This window comes from Fusarium pseudograminearum, chromosome 1 (genome assembly GCF_000303195.2).
Source record: "Fusarium pseudograminearum CS3096 chromosome 1, whole genome shotgun sequence".
Classification (NCBI taxonomy): domain Eukaryota; kingdom Fungi; phylum Ascomycota; class Sordariomycetes; order Hypocreales; family Nectriaceae; genus Fusarium; species Fusarium pseudograminearum.
Window position 1 is genome coordinate 2,384,623 of NC_031951.1, and position 24,054 is coordinate 2,408,676.

The window sequence follows — 24,054 nt, forward strand, 5'->3', positions numbered from 1 at the left end:
ATAAATAAAGATCTATTAAAATCGATTTTTATGGCGGCGATGTACCTGATGCACATTTGATACCCCTGCGGACTGTACCATGCGGATCCCCGGCTCATATGCCCTGGGCTGGGGTATATACCGTACGACGGCGGCGTCCGGGGCCCCTTGTTAGTGACGAACCCCTGCTGCCACAAACTTTGGCCAGCCGACAAGAGCTGAAAAGTAAAAGGGCTGGACGGCCTGAAAGAGCCTCTTCTTTGTCAGTTGTAGACTGAATTTGGAGTTGGTTCTGTTGAAATTTTTAACGTTAGTTTTAACAAACAAGCCACAACGGGAATAGCAGGCCGTTAAAACGTCAACACAAATTGCTAGCTCACCAAGTCACATCATATCGTAGCAAACCTCTCTCAAGTGTGGCAGCACCACTACTCTTTTGCTCCAACTCTAATTTGTTCCCGATTATTGTTTTACTTTTTCTCACCGTAGTATTCTTGTATCAGTTCTGCAGGTGTGTAGTATACGTATGTACGACTTATCACAAAACCCAAACCTCTCGCTTCTCCACGATCGTTGGGCTTTTGGTTTTTGATCTCATGGTACAGTTGCACTCGCGTATGGCGGCCTAGACTAAGCATCCTAGTAGAAAATCCGGTAAGTTGTCTGAAAATACATCAGGCTGTCATTATTTCTCCTGAGAGCCCTTGTCACTTCTCCATGACGCCTCTGCTGTGAATCAATCGTCGATGTTCGAAACTATCTGTACTCTTTGACCCATTGACGGGCCGAAGGTGTCTCAGCCTTTTGAGATTTATCTGAATGCCTAGAGTACACCTTCTACGTGTATTGCCATCAGCGGAATAGAGTGCGGTGTCCAAGAAAGCCACCGTTAGCACAAAAGGCACGTAATTATGTGATACATTCACTTACAAGTATTGCTTTTATCTCGTTTACGAATGCGAAGACACAGCTACTCTGTAGTTTCTCGGAGTTTCACATACAAAGTATATACTCCAAGATCGACATCCAACAATCGTAAACATAGTAGTATCAGGTTCCTACAGCCTGGTTCGGGCCCAACAAATGGAGAAACGACAAGTGTTTCAGTAACCACCAAATCATAGTCTGTATCCCTGGCTCGATACTACCTACTATCATGTTCTCCTGAAAATGTTTGTTTCTTTTTCCTAGCTCAGGCCTTTCCCAACCAGCCTCAAAGGGCAATTGGGTTGAGATGTACTCTGTAGTATCCGTATCCTCAAGCAACTAGTCTTTGTCTTTGTTGTAGCGGCCGTTAATTTTCTTCACCATGTCTCATACCACAGTCTACACCCTCCCTTCATGAGACAGACGGTTGTATTTGCTTATTCACACCGTCTATCACCTCCATCATATCCGAGTCTTTCCCTCACTTTGCTTTTTCGAAAGTCACTCCTTATTTTTGAGTTTTGCTGACGACGATCAAACAGCATTCGTTTCCCACGTTTTCGTCCGCCCTTGCATCAATGTCCTCGTGCCCTCCACGTGTTGTTGGTCTCGACACTGATCTTTCACGTTGGACTATTTCTTGGCTTCAGCTCTGCTGCTCTTCCCCCCGAGTCATTAGCAACTGTTGGTGGAACACACTATCAACACTGTTAACGGTGTGGCGTTGATCCTTCACTAGAATCTTTCATCCGACTGCAGATAAAAACCAGGAAATTGAACTTTAAAAAAAAGCAATGTCGGCTACGAATAACGGCAAATACATAATGTTTCCGTTTTTCCGTGTTGTGACTCTGATGCATAGCCTATCGCATCTTCTCACCTCTCATAAATGATACACCACAAATAACAGGTCAGTTTGGTTCAAGTTTTCATTTCTCATTAGCTACCAGCCATGATACCGGCACTCCGTATTATTATGTACAAGTCAAAAGATCCTTGGTCAATTCATAATTACACACGCTCCGATTCCCTGCCCACTCGTGGCCTCGCCATTGTGGTGGTAGGGCCTGGAAAGGCATTGAATGCCTCGTTTTGAATAGACAAACTTTCCTTGTTTCAACCTATCATTCATGCCCCTTCTTCTGCTTTTGTTTGTTTACCTGCCAACGCGGATAACACCGGCAGCGATCAGCTTCTGGATCTTAGACTTCACACCAGGGTTTTTCATGTGCTCCTGGAGAGCCGCAGGGTCTGATTGAGCCTGCTGCAGGATGGACTGCATCACGGGGTCTTGCATAAGTCCCATAATCTATTATGCAAGTTAGTAATCGTTTCAGCCATACTTCAGTGGTAATTGGTTCTTACCTCAGGGTCCTTTGTCAAACGCTCTCGGGTCTGCTCTTCCGTCTCGTTATCACGGGCAGAGTACATGGCCGAGAAAGCCTTTTGCTGTTGTTGCTCAATCTCCCGGGCATTGGCGCCCTTGTGGTGCTCTTGGTCAATCTGCTGAGCCTCTGTGCAGGCATCGACACACTCTGAGTACTTGCGCATACCAAAGTAGGCCTGAGCCTTGCGAATGTAAGCTCGGATGAAGGTGGGGTCCTTCTTAATGGCCATGTCGCAGTCGTCGAGAGCGCTGGGGAACTCGAAGAGCTTGACAAAAGCAGCGGCTCGGTTGCTGTAACCACGAGGGTCCTCAGGAGCTCGCTTGGTCATCTCGGTGTAGGCAGCGACAGCGCCAGGGAAGTCCATCTCCTTGAACTTCTTGTTGCCCTCCTCGCGAGCCTCCTCGGCCTTGCCGGGGTCGATGTATGCCTTCTTGCCCTGCTCGACCTTGATGCGTTCAGCAGCACGGAGCTTGTTGAGAACATCAGGGGTTCGGTGCTCGGTCAGAGATCGGTTGTAGTTCTCGATAGCCTTCTCCATGTCTCCCTTACGCTCGTAGGATGTACCAATGCGGGCGTAACTCTTGGAAATGAGCTTGAAGTCGGCGTAGATCTCACGTCCCTCCTCGACAGCCTTGGTGCAGGCCTCAATGGCCTTATCGTAGTCGCCCTTCTCGAAGTAGGCAGCTCCCAGGTTGTTGAGGTAAGTGATATCCTTGAAGGTGTCCCAGGCTTGGGTATAGTATTCGATGGCCTGGTCAAAGTTGCGCTTCTTATAGTTCTCGGTACCCTGGGCCTTGAGCTTGTCGGCCTCCTCCTTCTTTTTCTTCTTCTCGATAGCCTCCTCGTCCAGCTCGGGCTCGGGCTCGGGCTCGGGGGCCTTCTTTGGCTCGGGCTGCTTGGGGGCTGGTGGCGCATCGGGCATGGGAGAATCCTGGGATTCTTGGGCGTTGGGGTCGACCTCACGCTCGCGCATCTCCAGATCGACACCCATCAATACACCCATAACGGTCAAAAGACGAGGGTCGCTAAAGATCTCGGAGGCGTTGGAAGGGTTGTCCTTGATCGATTGTAGCTTGGCCATGAATGAGGGGTCGGCGAGGAAACCGCTGGTCTTGGGGTTGGAGGCCAGCTTCTGCATCAGCTGGGGGTCGTTGAACATCTGGCCGAGACCGCCGCTAGGATCCTGAGGTCCGCCTATGTGTATAGCATTAGAAAAAGGAATATTATCGTGTGCAAGAATGCCACTCACCAACTTCGGCATCCATAGCCTTCTTGACTGAAGCCAGACCACTCTTGAGCTGGGCATTGTTCCCATCGTGCTTCAATCCCTCCTCGTACGCATCGTTGGCGCCCAAAAGGTCGCCTTGTCCGTGGAGTGCAGCACCCTTGCGTCCCCAACCCTTGGCCCAGTCGGGCTTGATCTCAGTAGTCTTCTCAGCGTCCTGAAGAGCATGTTCCCAGTCCTTCTTGGAAGCGTAGGCAGCAGATCGGTTGCTGTATAGAATGTGGTTTTCGGGTTGAATGGCGATGGCCTCGGTGAACTTTGCGCTGTTGAGTAGTTAGCACCTTCCTGTATTCTTGTAGTCCGTTTTCGCAATGGTAACCTACACAGCCTCGTCAAAGTTCTTCTCGGCAATAGCCTTGTTACCTAGAGCCTTGAGCTCGTCCGCGGAAGCCATTTTGTGTATATGTTTTCAGATCTGAGTATTATATCTAGTAAACAACAGTTCTGGGGTTGACTTCTGTGATATTCCAAGGTCGGAGTTAGGTGAAATATGAGCATCGCCCCAGGCCATCTTTGGTGGGGAAGTGAGGGCCAGCGATGACTTCTAGCTCATTCGATGCAAGTCCATGCAGGGAGCTTCCCCATTGGATGGGGCTCGCTTACACCACCCAAGCCGTGCCCCGCAGCGGCGGCAAGGCTACTACACAGAGAGGACCCTTGAAGATTGTATGTATGTATGTATGTAATTGTTTGATGCTTCAGGGTAACAACCGACCAAGGAAACAATATGTCTAGAAGTTTCCAAGCATTTCTGTAATCAGCGCCTTTACCTGTAAGGGATCAAAACTTAATAATTAGGGGTTGGTTTATTTATCAATAATTGGACTGACTGATGGATATGTGACTTCACACGTAACATATGCGTTTACAAGAAAAGGTTACGCACCTGATCTGACCAGCATTAAACTCAAGTGCTGGAGAGAATGGATCAAGACATTGGCACAACCTCAAACGTAAAGAATCGTGAGATGCATCAACCTAAGATAGGATCTTCTTAACCCAAGTCTCAATCTCAATTCTAAGTATGTTTCCATTATGCTTCTAACGATTGCTATAAAATATTATCACCAATGACTGAGAAATCTTGATCCAAAACTGACGCTCAACTTATCAATTTCATTACACTATGCATGCATTATAACAATTTACTGTAATCAAGGCTTGAAAGACTTGTCTCCAACAGTGACCTTGGACTCCAAAGCAATATCACCAGCTGATCTTCCAATCATGAACTTATACTCTCCGCCGTTAACCACCCACTTCTGTGCCGACTCATCAAAGAAGGCAAAATCGCGGGTACGAACAGGCACATCCACCTTTGTACTCTCACCAGGCTTCAGCGTGACCTTGGCAAAAGCAGCCAATTGCTTCATTGGATCTCCCTTGCGAGTCTCAGCGGCACCAACATAGACCTGGACAGCGATTGCGCCAGTAACCTTGCCAGTGTTGGAAACCTTTACGCTTGCAATGTAATCGTCGCCTGATTCCTTGACTTCCAGATCGGAGTAGTCGAATGTGGTGTAAGAGAGACCGAAGCCAAAGGGGAAGTTGACTTTGTCAGCGGACAGGCAGTCGAAGTAACGGTAGCCGATAAAGACACCTTCTGAGTAGGTAACCCTGAGTTCACCGTCGACGTGCTTGCCAGGGAAGTTACCGTAGGCGGGACAGTCTTCGATTCGCTTGGGGAATGTGCAGGTAAGATGACCTTCAGGAGTTTGCGCACCGGTGAGCACATCTGCGATCGAGTTACCGCATTCTTGACCAGGGAACCAAGTTTGAACAAAGCCCTGAATCTCATCCAGCCAGGGCATAGCAATCGCGACACCGGTGGAGTTGACAACGATGGTGTTGGGGTTCGCCTCAGCAACCTTGGCAACAAGACGATCCTGACTGCCGTCCTTTGGCAAGTTGAAGCTGACCTGGTCCTGGCCTTCCGTCTCCCAGAAAGGCTCATGACCTGTAAAGACAATAGCGTAGTCGGCATCCTTGGCAACATCGATGGCTTCAGAAAGGAGATCACGATCGTGCTCAGCTTCCGACATGTATCCCACTCGGAGACCGCACCGTCCCTCTAGAATACCAATATCCACTCCCTCCTTTGGAACAGGAGGCGATGTGTACATGGCTAGCTTGTACTTGCGTCCCGCTTCCAACGAGACCTTGAACTCAGGAGGGTTAACACCACCAAAGAGGAAGCCCATTGCATCACGGCAGTTCTCTTTCTGCTCAAAAACAACCTTGTCGTCGATGGCAAGCTTGCTAGGGCCCAGACCCGAGACGGTAAAGTAGTACTTGGCAGTCTCCTGAGCAGTAAAGGTACCCTCAAGGGTAATGTCCTTGTTGCTAAAGCCAAAACCGCTGAGAAGCGACACTTCAGAGCTAGCATGTCCTGATCGCACCTCAATAGGCTCAGGGTTGCCAGGCTCGAACATCTTGTAAGTAAAACCTAGGTTGCCATCCAAATCGACAACATTTTCGGAGATTGGGGGAAGCATGCGGAAGGTGTGAGCTCCTATCAGACTGTTAGCGGTTGTGCCTTGATGTCCAATTTTGAGATTGCTTACCCTTAGCATAAGAGAATTCAACACTGTCGCCGAGGGCCTCGTGAAGTGCATCCCAAGGTGTAATTCTATAGTGAGCGTTGACAGAAGCACTGCCACCACCGTGTGCTAGACCAATCTTGGCGTGGCCAAGAAGAGCAATCTTCTTACCCTTGACCTTCTCCTTCGACAGAGGGAGAATGTTGTCTTGGTTCTTCAGGAGAACAATGCCCTTGGATCCGGCCTCTCGGATCAGAGCTTGGTGCTTGGGGTTGTTGACGGCTCTCTCGTCAGGAATGGTAGGGTCCTTGAAGCAGTTAAGGCGCTCGAGGAACTTGAGTACACGAGTTGCACGCTCGTTGATAGTCTCCTCGGAAGTCTTGCCGGCCTTGATAGCAGCAATGACGTCCTCGGTATTCCTCCAACGGGTGGGACCGGGCATCTCAAGATCTAGGCCAGCCTCGAGCGACTCAGCAGTGGAGTTGACACCGCCCCAGTCACTCATAATGAGACCATCCCATCCCCAGTCGCCGCGAAGAACCTGCTTTAGTAGAAACTGGTTTGAATCGGCATGGTGTCCGTTGACCTTGTTGTAGGAAGTCATGATTGCCCAAGGCTTGGCTTCCTTGACAGCAATCTCAAAGGGACGAAGGTAGAGTTCCCGTAGTGCTCTCTCGCTGATGGTCTCGTCCACAGTCAAACGTTCAGTTTCCTGTTCATTGGCAGCAAAATGCTTGATGGTGGCCGAGACACCCTGCTCTTGCAGACCCTCGACGACCCGGGCAGCCATCTTTCCGGTCAAGAGAGGATCCTCTGAGAACGACTCGAAGTTACGGCCGCCTAGGGGATGACGGTGAAGACACATGGTGGGAGCAAGAAGACATCGGGCACCCTTGGAGTGAGTCTCCTCAGCAAGGGCAGTTCCAATCCTCTTTGCCAGGTCGACATCAAAGGTCGAGGCCATCAGACAAGCAGCAGGGAAGCAAGCAGCACTGGTGCCGCCAGCAAAGGCGGCTCCTCGAGCACCATTGGGACCATCTGAAGTCTTGACATTTGGAACGCCCTTGGATGGGATAGGGACAGTCTCCCAAAGGTCCTTTCCAGCAAGAAGTGAAATCTGTAATAGAAAGGTGAGTTAACTGAGTAAGTGTAAGGCAATGGGGACGTGTAAGTTGGACGTACCTTCTCCTCAAGAGTGAGGGACGAGAGGATGGACTGGATATCAACGGAAGACATGTTGATAGAGATGAAGTCGATTGACTATAGAGGAACAAGAAACAGCCATTGCTAAACGAGGAGATGAGAGCTCTTTAATAGAGACGCAACAGAACCCCTCAAGGTCATGACGAGTTCCCCAACCGTACCTCGATCAATTCGATTCACCCGACTCACCCGCATTTCAACCGAAGATAGCACTCATGTGCCACCAGGTACCCGCTTTGCGTGCATCTGTCTTGGATGCGGTGTTGTGCCATTGGATCATGAAAGAGGCCGATTCCTTGATTGATACGGGGCTTGCGATGCTAGTCGGGTCTGATCCGATGTTATTCCGATATTCAAACGGAGCTTTACCTCCACCCAAAGCTTTGTTTATATTTTTCCGGTTTGTTTATATTTTGGATAATTATCGGTAGTAGCTTAAAGTCTCATCTTCAAATCATATACTCCTACGTTGTAAAATTACTAATAGTTGATTAGGTCTGTATATACAAAAGTTGACATGAGTTGAGAATAATGGCCGAGTCTGACCGGGTAAATATATTCAGTGTCATTCCAGTTAGTGGATCCACAGGATCGGGTTTCCGTGTCGTCTTTCCGGGGCCCCTGAAGGATCGCCATTGACATCTGCAGCATTGGAGCACCAGAAAAGAACAAGCGCCAATTACAAAGGTATCCGTCGCATCAAGTGGGAGGATGCTCGCTCAAATTATTGCAAATTTACAGATATATAAAGTGTCACAGTATCCGTACGCGTTTCTTACAGCACAATAAACAAATTCAATAGTGCCGTTTTGCATTCCTATAAATAACTCCGTATCCCTTGGCGTCCGAAACATGCAAATGTGCCCCTTGAAACTATATGCCGAGGATTATGCGTCTAAAGGGCCATCAAACAAACTCAAAACATGTGCTGGCTTCAATAGCAGTGACGCAGCGGAAATTTCCAAACATACGCAAGACATGACCTGTGTCCTTTTTCGCCATGAAACTGTCTACAACACCGAAATCATAGAGGGAAATATTTAGGAAGTCCCGGCAATAACGATGAGCGTCCATCCAGAGGTGCCCCGAGGTATTACATTATTCCACCATGCAATTGGTTCGTCCCCCTTTTCACTGACAATCATGGTTTTGTAGGGGAATCGTGGGCTTTAATTCCCACGGACTTGATCCTCGCCGAATTGAAGCGACGCCAGAAAGATGGCGAGAAACCAGAATGCGGTTCCAGATCAAAGGGTTCCTACGATACATCGGCGCATGTGTTTGCTTTGATTCTCATCTTGGTCCTCAGCACGTTAGGTGAGAGTTTCTTCAATTGCCAACGTTGACACGCGACTAATACCACCAAGCATGCGGGTTTCCTCTATTATCACGACGAACGATGCGCGGCCGAAAACAAAAATCAATCATATTCTACTGCCAGCATATTGGAACCGGCGTCCTACTGGCAACGGCCTTTGTTCACCTCCTTCCCACCGCTTTCGAGTCCATGACCGATCCATGTCTCCCTGATTTCTTCAATAAAGGATACACGCCTCTCCCGGGACTTGTGGCTATGGTGTCCGCCATCGTAGTCGTCGCTATCGAATCGTACCTGACTGCGCGAGGAGCTGGCCACTCTCACTCCCATAACCATGGCTACTTTGACTCGGACGACGAACACGAGAGCGAACTGCCAATGATGGATACATCTGGACTATCTGACAGGAGGACTGGGGTGCGGCCGCCGGACATTCACCTTGAACCTATGGAAAATCAAGGGCTAGTTGCTGGCATCTCACCCCTGCCGGGATCGTCGCCCATGGGCCAAGAGTCTAAGAAACTCAGCGATGACTTTAATGATGCAGATTCAGATCTCGACCTCGACATGGACGAGCTTGACCCGTCAGGGCCGAGCAACATGAGAAGCCGAAGCGGCCCTTACGCCTCTCTCAAAGCCGGAGGAGCCGATGAGGAACCCTTGACACCCTTGACACCCATGTCTCCTGGACCGCAGTCCCCAGAGGAGCAACAACGGAAGATGCTACAATGCATCTTACTGGAGGCTGGAATTCTTTTCCACAGTATCTTCATTGGCATGGCCATCTCAGTGGCTACTGGTCCCGCCTTTGTGGTATTCCTGGTCGCCATCAGCTTCCACCAGACATTTGAAGGACTCGCCCTTGGCAGTCGCATTTCAGCAATTCAGTTCCCGCGCAAATCCATTCGACCATGGCTCATGGTTCTAGCGTATGGAGCCACGACACCTATCGGTCAAGCAATTGGGCTTGTTGTGCACCGCATGTACGACCCTAAGAGTGCCGGAGGCCTTCTCGTCGTTGGCTTCATGAATGCTGTGTCATCTGGCCTCTTGTTGTATGCTGGTCTTGTGCAATTACTGGCGGAGGACTTTCTAACAGAAAAGAGCTACAAGATATTAAAGGGCACAAAGAGGCTACGGGCTTTCTTGGCTGTTTGTGGTGGTGCACTTCTGATGGCTGCCGTTGGCGCCTTTGCTTGAATGTCGAGTTACGTTTCAAGGAAACTCGTGTAGGTATACATAGATTGTATTTGTTGGTCATTATTTAACGGCGTTTCGCAAGGTGCAAAAGCAGGAGTTATATCACTACTGGAGGGCTGCGCAAGCACTTAGAAACCACCGTTCCCTTGTCTATCAGGTAGCTAGTAGTCTTTCTATCAAAATCTGTATGATTAGTTTTTCGTAAACGGAATATTGATGCTCTCGGACTTCTAGCATGAACCAGCCCCCAGCCGGCCCCACACGAATTGTCCGATGTCCGATGTCCGGGGTCCAGTCTTCAAATTCGTCCGCCAGGCCTCGACTCTATTCGTTACCGTGCCCCCAAACTGTCGTGTCCTGTAACGCTATGTGTCGTGTCCAATTGCAAAGCCCCCTTTAATCAGCACCCGCAGTTCCCACACACACACTTCTGCATGAGCTCTGGAGCTTGCAACCATGACATGACAAGTTTAACACAATATCGAACCACCATAAAGTGAGCCCAGAAGCTGATTGTTGAGTGGCTGCCTTGTTTCTCCAGTTGGATAGACGCGCTCGTTGTGTAGTATTTGTTGTCGCATTTCCCCGTCCCGTCTCTCTATTATATATCTCCATCATGGCCGGACAGCGTCTCTTCGGATTGATTGTCGCTCAGGTTCTCTTTGCTGGACTTGCTCTATTTCTTGCCAATTCGCCGTATCTCAACATGTCTGTCGCGCCGACAAAGCAGCCCTGGGCTGATGGTCCTATGAAACTGGTGACAACGCCTCAATATGAGACGAAAAAGGTTAGCAATTGCAATTGAGCGTCAATCGTATATTGTGGTCAATACTCACCTTGCTGTCTCTCCAGACCGATCTTTTCACAACAGGAGCCACTCACATGGCCCTTTTGCACAACGCCATCATTCGGGGCTTCAACTCCATCTACCTCCAGGCTCCTCACGTCAAGGATGCCGACAAGGCTGACTTTATTGGTTATTCCCAAACCTGGTTCAAGTTTGTGAAATCGCATCACGACGATGAGGAGGACAATCTCTTCCCCAAGGTCCAAGAGCTGCTTGGCGAAGACCCTGTCTGGGAGGAAACACACCATGAGCATGGTAAAGTCTCTATGATTCCATCAGTAATGTATTACTAATACCATGGCTATAGAGTCTTTCCTTGCGCCGCTTGCCGAGTTCAACAATTACCTCTCTGGCCTTGCTTCGCCCACCGACTTAGACGGAGCTCATGTTATCAAGCTCATGGACGCCTTCAAGACTGACTTTGAGCACCACTTCCACAGCGAGATTTCTACCATCGCTGCTCTTTCTAACCACTCAAAGGCTCCCAAGGAGGACTCGCCCGAGGGCGCCGCCGCGAGCTTGACTTTCAAGGCATGGGGAAAGAAGACGGTCACTAAAGCTGGTGTGCTCGACGTAGTCCCATTCTTCCTTCTGAACCTGGATAGAACCAGCGAGGAGGGTATGTGGGCGAACTGGCCTCCTATGCCCGCCCCCGTTTCTTGGGGTCTGACGAATATCGCGGGTTCGTGGTACGGAAAGTGGTGGAAGTTTTCGAGCTGCGACTCTCAGGGCAAGCCACAAGAACTCTATGCTCTCCGTGGCATGAAAGGGTGAGTTGAATGTTGTTGGTAGTTGATTTAGACGTGGATTCCATTCCCTCCGAGTGTTGATTGTAAGTAAATTGATAGGGACTATCCTTTGTTCATATTCAAAACAGAGAAGTGACAAGAACCAATTGCTTTAACCTTACTAGACAATCTTTCATGGCTGACGTTCTCTGTAATCATAGTTCGACCCAATGTAAAGCGGGCAAATGCAGCCGTCTTTCAAACGACTGATGCTATCCACCTCTTCATTGTCTTACTAGACAAACGCTAGAAAGGAACCAAACAAGCAACGTGCTGCTTCAAGCTTCCATGAACTTCGTCTGAGTATTGTTGTATAGCGAGTCCTCTAGAGACAACTGTTAAATGTTTTGCGCGGAATTCTTCTTGGTGAACACAAAGTCAGCCAGTAGCCAGTCATATAGAAATCTCAGCTGCTTGATACCGACCATGACACTACTTTAGCAAAGTCAGCAAAACCCCAGATACGCCAACACTCAGAATCACAAACCTTGGGCAAAGCAACACACTGTCGGAATGGGCGGCTCGCTTTCTTTCCTCCGAGCCTGCAAGTATGGCACTGGTAAGCTCACGGATCCAACCTCGACGTGCTCTGGCAACAGGTTTAGAAATCCCATAGCCCAGGCCACCTCAAACCATCCAAGCAAAACTAGGATCCGGAAACGAGTCTTGTATCAATCAGGCAAAATACCAAAATCACCTAGAACGATAAATGAAGAACGCCTTTGGAAGAGATGGCATGGGACTGAGTGCCCTGGTTTTGCCCATTGCACCCATTCGTACGAAGCGGTATATTCGGAGTAAGTTGAATTTGGTGGATCGGACTGTATATACAGATGCTTGCAAATGATTGAAAGTTCGCCGACAAGATGCATAGCGTCGATATCTGTAAGTCCAGTCACTTGTCAGCAAAGTATTCTATAATCAAGGGGTCGCCTCGGACATACATGGTGACAATCTCGGGTCCGCCGCAAGTTCTCCATACCCTTCGAGGAAACAACGCCGCAACCCCCAGCCTTCACTATGGCACTCGGTAGGTATTTGGACTCGGCCAAGGAACTTCCCACAGCTCTTCTCGATGAAATAACTGTAGAGGCACATGAAAAGATCGATCAGAAGTAACCATGCTTCGGCGGACTTGATCTGAGACTGACGATCCGAATGCTACCATACTAACTAGGACTTTACCTTATTCGACCTAGGTAGTTTCTGGCAGATGCCGTCGCCCCCTAGTTGAGATATTGATAAATAGTCCTTGCTGGTATATTGGTTCGGTGTTCGGTATTTAGTAGTCGGTGATCTTGGGTAGAGAATTGCGAGGTCGGATTCGGTCTACTCGGTTCTGACGCAGCGTTTGCTTGGGGACTTTCGCTTTCCTTAGAAATAGACGGTTTGGGTCTCCGTCGATTCATTGAGACGTGCTTGAAAATATGAACACAGTCCTAGTAATAAAGTTCGATGTTAGCGCTGTTTGTCTTGACGTTCTACCGGTTACTAAAGCGGTAATATCTTCCAAGTGAAGCTGAATAAGCTAACTCAGCCGCTCGTGTATGTGCGAAGGGCGGTTTATCGTATCATCTGGCTAAAGGGGCTTGCGATTGTATCCTCGTATTTGTCCTTTGACCTAGAAGTTGTGGAATCAGTACAGCACAAAGCGAAGAAGGTGATAGTTCATACCGACCATCTCGAGAAGGATATAGCGACTGTGATTCACAACTTTTAACTGCTACAAGTCCTTCAACAGCTTTAAAGGTTAGGATCAACGCCTTGACTATGAACAGTCAAAATCTAGGTATTCAACAGTGATAAGAAGATAGTAGTCATACCGTGTACTCGGGTGCAGCTATTCGAGATAGCCTTCCAGCGACTCATTTGAATAGAGACCAATTGGCCGTGTTGATTTAGTATATAAAGCCGTTATACCGCCTGAATATTGGGGTCTGTTGAACCGAGATCCCTAACTAGTTTCAAGTTATCCTTTGTCGCCTTTCAACCAGAATTCTCTCTTCCAACTTACTCACAAATATGGGCAACTGCTTCAGCGCACCTCAACCACAGCCGCGGCGTCGACACGGCACCAGGAAATCCAACGGCCATAGTTCTCGAAACAATCAATCTCGTAATGGCGGACATGAAAGCCAAGAGCGTGACTACAACAATACAAGCACCAGCAGACATGGCTGGTACGCACAAAGTGGCGGCCAACGAGGGCGAGACAGAAGCTTGAGATTCCCTATCGACTGGTAAGCGATAGTTCTTTCGTCGCTTCCTGGTTCTAATCTATCGATAGAAGTGATTAGTAGCTGATTTTTATACTTGATTCCCAAATAAACAACCTTTCACGGCTGGCGCTCTACTTTAGCCTACATAGGCCTAGGAGACTCGCCCATTGTTTGAAATTGTTCCAACTTACCGTTCTCAACAAATCCCATAGTATATCCAAAAAGCTTCTATACCGAGACCTTTGAAACTCCTGCGCCTCAATTACCAAATATGGGTGGCTGCTTGAGCGTACCTCAACCAAAGCCGAAGCATAAGCATCGGCATCGTACTGAGAACTCTGATGGCCACCATCGACGGGCTCGTGAATCTCAAAATGGTATATATGGATATGTAGGCACAAGCTGTATGCTGACTTCGACTTAGTTGTTCTGTTGACGCCCAACGGCTGGGAGAGAAAGAAGAGGCATAAGAAGAGGCGCCGTGAAGAATGAGAGGTTAGAATCGACTAGTTTTCGAGAGCGTTTTCGATAGTTTTTCACTAGTAGTAACCTATAATAGATGTTAGCCTCTGATCTTCAGCCATAGTGTCTCGCCGTAGTGCAGTCTCCGTAACTGCCGGGTACAAGGGTCGTACCTTCCCTGGGAAACCCAGCCAAAGAGTGGAGATGTTCGCGTCATTGACAACGTCTCGTGTCGTGGTTGGTTGGCTAAGAAGCCCAACTAACAAGGGTCGTGAACTTATATGTCCTTTGTTGCGCCTTTTAGATCTTGCAACTTCCGATTCCTAATTCCAACACTTACAACTAGTACAATGGCTTCGGATCGTCATGTTCTCATCCTCGGCGGCAATGGGAAGATCAGCCGCCTTCTCACAGTCATGCTGCTGAAGAAGTCATGGACTGTCACGAGTCTCATCCGTAACCCAGACCAAATCGAGGACTTGAAGAAGATCTCCGAGGGTTTGCCAGGGACGCACAAGATAGTAGTGCATGATCTCATCACCATAACTAGCCAGGAGAAGGCCTCCGCTGTCATTGATGAAGTGAAGCCAGATTCGGTCGTCTTCAGCGCTGGTAAGTCGAAATAGGGTTGAGTGACTGCGGAAGAGGGTAAGCTGATTAGCAACAGGACCCGGTAGAGGAACCGACCAAGACACGGTAGCTTCTGACTTACATGATGCATAGAGGTCAGTGTAGCTGATTCGCTTCTAGATCATCCGAATCGATCGTGATGCCGCCATCTTCTTCATCCAAGCCTCAGTTGCCAACAAGGCCATCACTCATCATGTGCAAGTATCCTACCTTGGCGCTCGTCGTGAGCAAGCGCCCTGGTGGACTCCTGAAGATTGGGAGGGCTGGAAGAAGGTCAACTCGACCTTCCTAGGCCCTTACTATGAGCCCAAGGTCGCCGCCGATGAGGCTCTTGTGACTGAAGGCAAGAAGAGAGAGAGTCTGACTGCAGTATCGGTTCGTCCTGGCGGTCTAACGGATAAGGATGAAGGCGGTGTTCTTCTGGGCCAGACGAAGCAAGCCAGGGGTATGACAACTCGAGCGTCAACGGCGAGAGCAATGGCGTTGGTGTTGGAACAGGAGCGTGTCAAGGGACATTGGTTGGATGTTCTTGACGGCGAAGAAGATGCTGAGACTGCAGTTGATCGATTCGTTCGTGAAGAAACAGAATGTGCTGAAGGAGAACCAGTTCTCAAAGACTAATTGCTCAGTCGAGGGGGGTCAAGATGGAAATACTTGGGATGACCCTCAGTAATGTTCGACCCCTCGATGCTGCCCACTACGAATCATCGATCAGCCGACTTACAGGCTACAGTAAGGGGGGACCAGCTGCAATGCTAAGTCCCAATCTTACTGTCGGGGCCACCTAACGAGTTGGGATAGAAGGGAGTGCGCTAGGGCGTTCTGATAACAGAAATTTCCAACATGGAATTCCAATACCTTTGTTTGGATTCACCTGATGCTGCACATTTCTCATCAACTTGAAACTCATATCGAAGCATCTCCTCATAGTGATATATATGTCATCTTTTTTTGCATGAGTTGCATAGTCTTGTGGCTGTGAGGATCAGTATCGACGCCGAGGAGCATCCCATACCCCCTACATTGATATACAAGAATCGGCCAGCAACGCTGCTGAACCAGGCAACAGATAGTCCTACTGTTTGGTCCCCAACGCCCGTCAAAATCGCAATCACTCCCACCCTCCTGACGGGTATAAATTCCCACATTTCTTCCCCGCCCAGCAAGACTTCCTTTCACCATCGTCACATCGTTTGATCTGCATCGATCCGCACAAACAAGTAACACAAATCGCTTCCGATTCGAGTTCAAACTTGCTCTTCAGCTACGATTCATATCTCTCTCAAAGGTAAGTCGTTGTTCATTTTGTTTGTTTCTTCTTTCAGTCTTCGGTATCTCACAGATGCCCAAGATCCAGATTAAATCAACAACTCGATCACGATTCAAGATGTGCGGCCTTGTTCAGCTTATCATCCACTTCTTCAAGAAGAAGGAGGAGGCCGGAAGTGCCCATGAAGCTCTCGAGCTTGGACAAATCTCCCATCCGTAAGCTTATCCCCATCGCCTCTCACAACGTCTCGTCGGTAGAAGTGGCTGACGGCTCAACAGTTATGACGTTCGTCGTGTGGACAGCAAGGGAAACCCCATTGATTCCCAGGATCACCCTCTTCCCAACAACCTACCCGTGACCGATCCCGTTGTCACCAGCTGTTTTGCTTCTACCCGAGGTGGTCGTCCTAACCTCGATGCTGTCGCTATCTTCCGAGGTCTGCCCATCCCTGATGGATCTGCCGTCACCGATGGTACCTCTACTGCTGAGAGTACACCCCCTGCCACCGATGGTGCTGCCGTCGACCCTAAGGTCGAGGCTGGTGCCCAGGCCAAGCAGGATACCGACCCTGTCGTTGCTGGTCCTGCTCCCAAGGATATCTAAACCTATGCCACTCGCCACCACTACGCTCTTACCCTTATTCGACAGAAACAGGATCTAGGACTTGGAGATGGACGGAGGTTGGATCAAGACGGAGAGAATGAAGAGCAGAGGTCTGGTGGTAATTCTTTGTAATCATGTTCACTTCACGTTTGGGTTGGCATTAAGGACAGACTCCTTATGGATTTGACTCACTGGTTTTCCTGTACAACAAGCGGGCGATTGCTTTTATGAATTTCATGGAGGACGGGACATCAACAGATGCAGTAGATCAAGAGACAACACTCTGCACACACTTGACCATCTTTTATGTGAATGTTTTAATTTCTACATGAGCACCACATTTCGGGCTCGCACCGTAATCCTAGCTTTTCGAATATTAAATCGAAGTCACTCGGCGCGTACAATTTGGCAGTGTTGTGACTGCTAGTTACCTGGAGACGAGGATGCAGTCCAGCTAGCAAGGGTGGGGTTTCCCAGCCAAAATTCTTTCCAGGGCATTTGTTTAACCATCCTTGCATGAATTAATCACCCATTCTACTGGGCGAAAAGGTGTGTACAGGTAATTCTGTTTTCTTTGAGTCTACTTGTGGCAAACTTGGTAGGGTAGGGCAGGCATGCGAGGCACACAAACACTCGACGATTTCAAAATCAAAACTGGCTGCACGTCCAAAGCAAAACAAACAACCGGTATTTTAGGCTCCCGTATATCTGCCATGTGCGTCTCTACGTGCTACGAGGGTTGGGTGGAACGTGGTGGAATAGTTACGATGGTCTATGGAAATCAGGGGCACGGCCGCGAGGGGCAGATGTTGCCGACGATCGGATCTTCTGCCTGTCAACACTTTCAGACCTGTGGTTTCTCATGTAAAGTTAATTTTAAATCGCTGCCGACTTTATTCTATCCTATTGGAGTTCGGATTCTAGTGAGAATATCAAACGTAAGCTCTGCCAAGTGTGCCATTATTATACATGATCCCTAGTCTGAGATGGAATTCACACCAACATTAAATTGGGCATTCCACTGTGAGTTATATAGTAGTATATGCTATTAATTTTGATCCCTTGTGATTTCTAGCCCAGATGATAGATCACTGTTGGGCTGGATCATCTGGTGGATCACCAGCCTCCAATGACATGGACGTGGCATAATTCCACCACACAAAGACAAGGACAAACGTTGGAATAGAGTAATCAACTAAGCTGCCTACGGGTAGTTTGTAGATAACAAGTTCACATCCATGTCCTTGGCCCTATTTCCACAAGATAAGAACGCCTCTTTCTCTGACACGATGGACCGCAAAATCGGAGCACATTCAACACCCCTGCACTAAAATCCTCAGCCCATGAAAACTTGCTCAAACATTCGCAAAGCTAAACCATCGTCTGATAATTACACGGAAAAATCAACTCATCTATGTCTAATAGCACGATAATGGATAGAGTTCATTGGGGGTGCGGAAAGTGGAAAAGGTAGAAATAACACTGAGGCTGCCCTTTTCTTTTCGTTCCTGGGTTAACATATTTTAGACTTTGGCACTTTTGTTAGGTTTACACTGTCTGATTTGTTCTATCTGGACATCTCCTTCCGTGTCTTTTCATCTACGCATCCCGAATCAAAGGCATCCCTTGTCTTTGTCTCACCCATCGACTGATACCGTCAACGCCGCCCAAGACAACCTCCAACACAGCTTCGACAATGGATCACGATATGCATATGACTGGTATGTCAGAAACTGCCACCATGACGATGGATATGCCTGCTGCTTCTACCTCGATGGCCATGGACCATGGCGGCATGATGGGTGGATGCAAGATCTCTGTAAGTCTACGCTGCTACCTTTCCTCGGCAGGCACTTCAAGATCACGGCTAACAGGCACTTCCTACAGATGCTTTGGAACTGGAACACCGTCGACTCCTGCTTCATCGCCGAATCATGGCGCGTTACTTCCAAGGGAATGTTCGCTGGCTCCTGCATTGGCGTCATCCTCCTCGTCATGTCCCTCGAACTTCTCCGCCGCTCGGTCAAAGAATGGGATCGCTACCTCCTCCGCCAGCACGCCGCCAAGTTTGCAGAGTCGACCGCTGCTGGCCGGCCTGGCTCCTTCAATGGTAAAGAAGGCAACACCGCCGTTGTCAGTTGCGACAATCCCGTACCCCCTTTCCGACCCAATGTTTGGCAGCAGGCTATCCGGGCTCTCTTGCACATGATGCAGTTTGCTGTGGCTTACTTTGTCATGCTGTTGGCCATGTACTACAACGGCTACTTCATCATTTGCATCTTTATAGGTGCTTATCTGGGAGCTTTTATCTTCCAATGGGAGACATTGAGTCCTTCCGGCGGTACAAGTGCTTCCAAGGAGGCTACAGTTTGCTGTGGTTGAGAAGGAGTTACAAAGGACTAGTTCGAGTACGGATTTTGGTAAAGTTTGTCTAATTTAGTTCCGACAGAAGTTGTCACGAGAGTCATGTCCTGTGTACAGATGTCTTCGTCTGAGTTACTATGGCCCTTTCTTTCCTTCATATGCTACAACTATCTTCAATTACAAGTGTCACGGTTGTCAAGCTAAAGGCGAACTTGGAACTATGTATCTTGGTGCTCGCTTCGTCTAGTATGCTTTCTTGTCTCCCTAGCTGTCATCTTTTGACTGTCGAGTAATTAACGCAATTCAACATCGAATTCATCAAGTGACGGATAAGCATAACTACTAGAAACCAACCAGGATGTAATGGTTGACACTTTGGTGGAATATCGACCGGCTAACTCCGTTTAACATGGCCTTCTTGACTATGTGCTTATGAGTCTACTGAAACACTGATATTATATGCTATTAATGTATAGGCTGACAAATTGGCTAGCCAAGACCCTTGAAGAGCTCCAGTTTCGATTGGCCTCAACTTGTCGATCCGAACATGGGGGATCGCTACTAACCCAATCTAGACGAACTCCCCTTGCGCCAACCCAACTCTCATCCTTCATCAATTTGGAACTTATCGTGATAATACGAAACTTAATCATTATTAATACCTTGTATACCATAAACGTCTGTCCTAGCTCAAGGGAGCATTCCCTTGTTCCCTATCACCATGTTTCGCCATCTCATGTCTTCCAAAGTGCGCTCCAACGCTGGCTGTTGGACTTGTCGCCTTCGTCGCAAAAAGTGCGATGAGAAGCGTCCAGTCTGCGATTCCTGCAGCGCTCTAGAGATCACTTGTTACTTCAACGATGAGAAACCAGAATGGATGGACGGTGCAGAGCAGCAAAAAGCCATGGCTGAGAAGATCAAGGCCCAGGTGAAGAAGCAAGCCAGTCAACGTCGCGATCGTAAATATATGGAGATGCTCGAGACTGGCACTCGGAATGTCACACTTCAGACTCAAAACTCTCAGCAGCAGCAGCAGCAATCTCACGATCCTGCCATGGCCGCTGCATCCGACACAGATCCTGCCTCCGGCCATGAGTTTGGATCAACACCAGCATCTAGCAACACCAGCGGCGCATCTCCTCCCGATATGCCCTGGCACAGTCACTTTGCAGTCCCTCGCGAAGACTCCAGCAGTTCAACCGGGGCTAGCACCGAGATCCATTTCGTCATGATCTACCTCGACTATGTCTTTCCTCATCTTTTTCCTTTCTATCGCCCGCCAATCCTCGCCGGTGGTCGTGGCTGGGTATTGGACGTCTTGCAGAGCAATAAGTCTGTTTGGCACACAGTCATCTCACTCACATCATATTTCTTTGGTATTGTCATGGCCAATGGAGAGATAGAGCACGTCGAGTGTACAAACCGCATGGTCCATCAGTTACAGTCGCAGCTTGAGATGGGCTTAAGAGAATTACAGCGCGAGATGACAGCAGTCAACCACAAGGTATCATGCGCTGGTGCTCGAGACAGACTTCTTGTCCTTCAGGCCATCTTACAAATGCTCATCTTCGAAGTATCGACTAGCAACAAAGACCATTGGAAGATGCATCTCGATGCCGCTATCACCATGTTTCAGCAAATCCTTCCCCAGCCCGAACATTGGAAGGAAACGCTAGAAGCTCTTTACAGCTACCGTTGGCCGCCTCCTGAGATGGGCGTCCGTCGACCCTTCAGTACAAACCAAGCCGCGCTTCGTTTCTTCACAGCCAACGTCCTTTACATCGATGTCATGTCCAGCATCACGCTCGAACAGGCGCCTCGTCTTCAGAAGTACCAGGAAATCATCATGCCCAGCTGTAAGGCTCATGTCGCGCCACAAGAGGTTCGCATCTCAGGGTCACTCTTCATGGAAGAGTATGTCGGTCTCCACAACTGGGTCATCCAGATCATCGGCGATATTTCTACGTTGGACTCCTGGAAGAAGGAGCAAAAGAGATCCAACTCTCTGTCTATCAACGAGCTTGTTCAGCGAGGCAAAGTGCTGGAGGGTGCTATCAGGGGAGGGTTGAGTGTCATTGAGGCACAAGCCCAGATGCCTGGCCCCATGTACAATCCTCTCATGAGTGTAGTCGCAAGTCCCATGCATAACCAGGATATCAACACAAAGCAAGCCCCTGCTCTCGCAGCCAACAACATGATCTGGCTACAAGCCGCCCTTACATACCTCCAGGTTGTCATTTCCGGCTGGCAGCCTTCCTGTCCCGAAATCCAGTGTTCCGTTCGCCGCATGACGCACCTCTTGACAACACTCCCATCCAACACCTGCCTCAGAACCCTGGTCTGGCCCTTCTGTATAGCCGGGTGTCTTTCGCCTCCAGAAGATGAGGACTCGTATCGAGCGATGGTGGAGGATCTGGGACCCATCAGTGTGTTTGGTACCATCAGAGAGGCACTGGAGATTATGGAAAAGGTCTGGTCTAAGCGTGATCAGATTGATGAAAGTTGGGATGTGGCCAAGTGCATGCAGGTGCTTGGCCATGGAGTTTTACTGATCTGATACCCCTGAGACTAACTTGTCGATCCGGCCATGGAGGAGCACAACTGTTTCTGTATCAATAAGCGCGAGAGTTTTTTGGGAGCACATACGGCGGGCAGCTAGGATGGGTTAACAGCATGGTTGTTGACCTCGAATATTGGGATCCAATACGTCGGGCTGATTTATATCTATATTTCCTACCTGCCACATAATCTTGTTCGTTCTTCATTTGGCCCACCAACTGTGCCTATAAAAGAGCCGGAGTCGTTTCGATGCTTCATCGGCAACTTTCTCCAAGTATCTGGCACTTTTTGGTACCCGAGTTAGTCGGCCTTTCGTGATTAACAATCTCAAATACCATTCGTCACAAAAACTGGGAATGCTGTTGTTTAATAGTTGAACAATCAATGTTCAAACCCCGATCTCATTTTTATTCATTTTTAATAGTCGATCTAACCAGTAGACATTACCCCTGTGTATACCAACACATTGTTTCCTCGATCTCAAAACAAAGCAAAGCGTCCAATCTATTATATCCCATAAGCACCATTATCGTTTAAATCCTTTTTCCTCCAAAGAGTGTCTGCCGCTTCTCAAGCAGATCAAGATCCCACCAGCCCTCAACTCGCTCAATAATGGTCTTACGTTTTGACCAGATTCTTTCGAGAGGGCTCTTCGGTGAATCATCATTCATGCGTCCCGGCGATACGGGAACTGGAGGCAAAGGAGGAAGATGCAGCACAGGCTTTGCAACTTCCTTCCTCTTAACTCGGACAGGCGCCGTGGGGGGCGGGGGACACCACGGCTGGCGTACGCTCTCAGCATCAGAAGAGTCGCTATCGAACCGCTTCGCCATAGCCATGGTGCCCAGACTTCGGTTCTGGGACATCATAGGCGGTCCTTGACTGATGCCCAAAGCATTGTTGACCTGCCCCTCACGGCCGCACCTTCAACCCTCAATGTCCTTGGGAGCGGGACGAGAAGTGCTCTTTGTTCGCTTCCACAAGCATCCCGAAGTAATGGCGGAGAAGGAGAAAAGAACACATAGGGCGATGCTAAGTCCCCAGACGGACTTAAGCTGGTAGCATGAAGCCTTATCAGGGTCAACCCATGCAAAGACGTTTCCACGAGAGTGATAGACATTATGGAAGAGTGAGTTGATGAAGTTGGCTGTGTTGCCATCAGAGGGGAACTTGGGGCATGCGAGATAGCTGACGGGCTTGCCAACAGTGCATGCCACAACGATGCAGGCGACGAGAAGCATCACATCAGCGCCTGTGGCAAGCAGAAGAGGGAGCATGCCATCCCAGTAGAGGATGTAAGAGATGGCAATGTACAATGTTGCGAAAATTGACTGTGATGTGTAAGTAACTCCGCAACCACTCCACCAATTCTATATGGGAAGACTTACAACAACTAGGGTTCCGATCAGAGCAGAGGGCGCCGCATAATCAGCACCAACCATCTCAGCAATAAAGTTAGATGTCAACCCAATGATCGTAATGAGCGAGATAAACTCCATGGCTCGCATGGCAGTCCAGGTGTGCCCGAGGGCTCCGAGAGCAGGCTGCATCTTGGATTTGGAGTTTGCTTGTGTGTTTAGAGATAGACTGGGGCGCAACGAGCCGGCTGTGCGCAGAGGTAGATGCTTGGAGTAGAAAGGAATAGAGGGGGATGGGGAAGATATCTTGTCCAAGTTATGGCCCGCCCTTACAAAGAGGCGAGAGATTTTTATATAAGAAAAGAGAGAAAAGAAATCGTTAAAGAAATCGTCTGCTCGTGATGATAGTTTTTGATGAAGAAAGAACCCAAGACCAAACAAGGTAGAGGACAAAGGAAATAAGGAAATAAGAGAGACAAGGAAAAAAGGAAAAGAGATTGTTGTGTTTGTTTGAGTGAGTGGTTTGATGAAGAGAAAGAGAAACTTCCAAACGCCAGAAACCCAATGTCTTTATACACATCTCATTGTCAACAAAACTGCCCTAGGATACAATAATAACAAAGACCGTAACCGTAACCATGACAAGGCATTGAACAGTTACCTTGGCTAGTCAATTTTCCAATTACAGCAGCCGCCGACGGCCAGCCGCGTCTCCATCGCGCTTCTCACTATACCATAGATGACCAAGTCAACCCTGACAATTAAACAACATGATACAAACTCTCTTTTCCAAGTCTTGGGCGTATGGTTCCTTGACCAATGAGGCTTCAGAAGCTCAACGTCGTGGCGGCGCTTAATCGTGCAGGGGTGTTTTCGGATAGGCGCGCAGGTAAAGGGCGGTTGGTGTTTCAAGATATACCGACAAGGTCACGATTGGATGAGAGGCGTTCTTAGGGAAGAGCGGTTCGTTGGTCCGGATGAGGCTCTCTTTTGTTTTAGGGAGCGGCCGCATATAGGGCGAGATTGCTTGGGTGAGTCCATCGTTGCTGGTTATTCTGGGATTGTTGTCCTACTGCAACGGCAACAGATCCGGCCCAGGATCGATGGGCTTTAA

At 48.8% G+C, this 24,054-nt stretch overlaps 11 protein-coding genes across 11 annotated transcripts, besides 1 other annotated feature; 7 read left to right on the forward strand and 4 right to left on the reverse strand.

Moving 5' to 3' along the window:
* Positions 1-2,062: 2,062 nt before the first annotated feature.
* FPSE_09250 (uncharacterized protein) lies at positions 2,063-3,973 on the reverse strand (the record flags this gene model as incomplete). The annotated part of the gene is made up of 4 exons (XM_009262367.1): positions 2,063-2,215; positions 2,272-3,488; positions 3,544-3,842; positions 3,903-3,973. 4 exons carry the CDS (start codon positions 3,971-3,973, stop codon positions 2,063-2,065), a joined length of 1,740 nt encoding a protein of 579 aa, XP_009260642.1.
* Positions 3,974-4,244: 271 nt separating this feature from the next.
* Positions 4,245-4,264: a microsatellite.
* Positions 4,265-4,733: 469 nt separating this feature from the next.
* Positions 4,734-7,355, reverse strand: FPSE_09249 (uncharacterized protein; the record flags this gene model as incomplete). Its single annotated transcript, XM_009262366.1, has 3 exons — positions 4,734-6,091; positions 6,144-7,236; positions 7,302-7,355. The coding sequence occupies 3 exons, from the start codon at positions 7,353-7,355 to the stop codon at positions 4,734-4,736; spliced, it is 2,505 nt and encodes an 834-aa protein (XP_009260641.1).
* A 1,029-nt stretch (positions 7,356-8,384) lies between these two features.
* On the forward strand, positions 8,385-9,840 carry FPSE_09248 (uncharacterized protein; the record flags this gene model as incomplete). The annotated part of the gene is made up of 3 exons (XM_009262365.1): positions 8,385-8,412; positions 8,478-8,639; positions 8,690-9,840. The coding sequence occupies 3 exons, from the start codon at positions 8,385-8,387 to the stop codon at positions 9,838-9,840; spliced, it is 1,341 nt and encodes a 446-aa protein (XP_009260640.1).
* Positions 9,841-10,456: 616 nt separating this feature from the next.
* FPSE_09247 (uncharacterized protein) lies at positions 10,457-11,461 on the forward strand (the record flags this gene model as incomplete). Its single annotated transcript, XM_009262364.1, has 3 exons — positions 10,457-10,627; positions 10,693-10,942; positions 10,995-11,461. The coding sequence occupies 3 exons, from the start codon at positions 10,457-10,459 to the stop codon at positions 11,459-11,461; spliced, it is 888 nt and encodes a 295-aa protein (XP_009260639.1).
* A 1,928-nt stretch (positions 11,462-13,389) lies between these two features.
* Positions 13,390-13,650, reverse strand: FPSE_09246 (uncharacterized protein; the record flags this gene model as incomplete). The annotated part of the gene is made up of 2 exons (XM_009262363.1): positions 13,390-13,433; positions 13,494-13,650. The coding sequence occupies 2 exons, from the start codon at positions 13,648-13,650 to the stop codon at positions 13,390-13,392; spliced, it is 201 nt and encodes a 66-aa protein (XP_009260638.1).
* A 315-nt stretch (positions 13,651-13,965) lies between these two features.
* Positions 13,966-14,186, forward strand: FPSE_09245 (uncharacterized protein; the record flags this gene model as incomplete). The annotated part of the gene is made up of 2 exons (XM_009262362.1): positions 13,966-14,071; positions 14,119-14,186. 2 exons carry the CDS (start codon positions 13,966-13,968, stop codon positions 14,184-14,186), a joined length of 174 nt encoding a protein of 57 aa, XP_009260637.1.
* A 320-nt stretch (positions 14,187-14,506) lies between these two features.
* On the forward strand, positions 14,507-15,407 carry FPSE_09244 (uncharacterized protein; the record flags this gene model as incomplete). The annotated part of the gene is made up of 3 exons (XM_009262361.1): positions 14,507-14,768; positions 14,824-14,852; positions 14,907-15,407. 3 exons carry the CDS (start codon positions 14,507-14,509, stop codon positions 15,405-15,407), a joined length of 792 nt encoding a protein of 263 aa, XP_009260636.1.
* A 766-nt stretch (positions 15,408-16,173) lies between these two features.
* On the forward strand, positions 16,174-16,659 carry FPSE_09243 (uncharacterized protein; the record flags this gene model as incomplete). Its single annotated transcript, XM_009262360.1, has 2 exons — positions 16,174-16,271; positions 16,335-16,659. 2 exons carry the CDS (start codon positions 16,174-16,176, stop codon positions 16,657-16,659), a joined length of 423 nt encoding a protein of 140 aa, XP_009260635.1.
* A 1,741-nt stretch (positions 16,660-18,400) lies between these two features.
* On the forward strand, positions 18,401-19,041 carry FPSE_09242 (uncharacterized protein; the record flags this gene model as incomplete). The annotated part of the gene is made up of 2 exons (XM_009262359.1): positions 18,401-18,478; positions 18,547-19,041. 2 exons carry the CDS (start codon positions 18,401-18,403, stop codon positions 19,039-19,041), a joined length of 573 nt encoding a protein of 190 aa, XP_009260634.1.
* A 703-nt stretch (positions 19,042-19,744) lies between these two features.
* FPSE_09241 (uncharacterized protein) lies at positions 19,745-21,580 on the forward strand (the record flags this gene model as incomplete). Its single annotated transcript, XM_009262358.1, has 1 exon — positions 19,745-21,580. One exon carries the CDS (start codon positions 19,745-19,747, stop codon positions 21,578-21,580), a length of 1,836 nt encoding a protein of 611 aa, XP_009260633.1.
* A 535-nt stretch (positions 21,581-22,115) lies between these two features.
* On the reverse strand, positions 22,116-23,132 carry FPSE_09240 (uncharacterized protein; the record flags this gene model as incomplete). Its single annotated transcript, XM_009262357.1, has 3 exons — positions 22,116-22,459; positions 22,514-22,913; positions 22,971-23,132. The coding sequence occupies 3 exons, from the start codon at positions 23,130-23,132 to the stop codon at positions 22,116-22,118; spliced, it is 906 nt and encodes a 301-aa protein (XP_009260632.1).
* Positions 23,133-24,054: the final 922 nt, after the last annotated feature.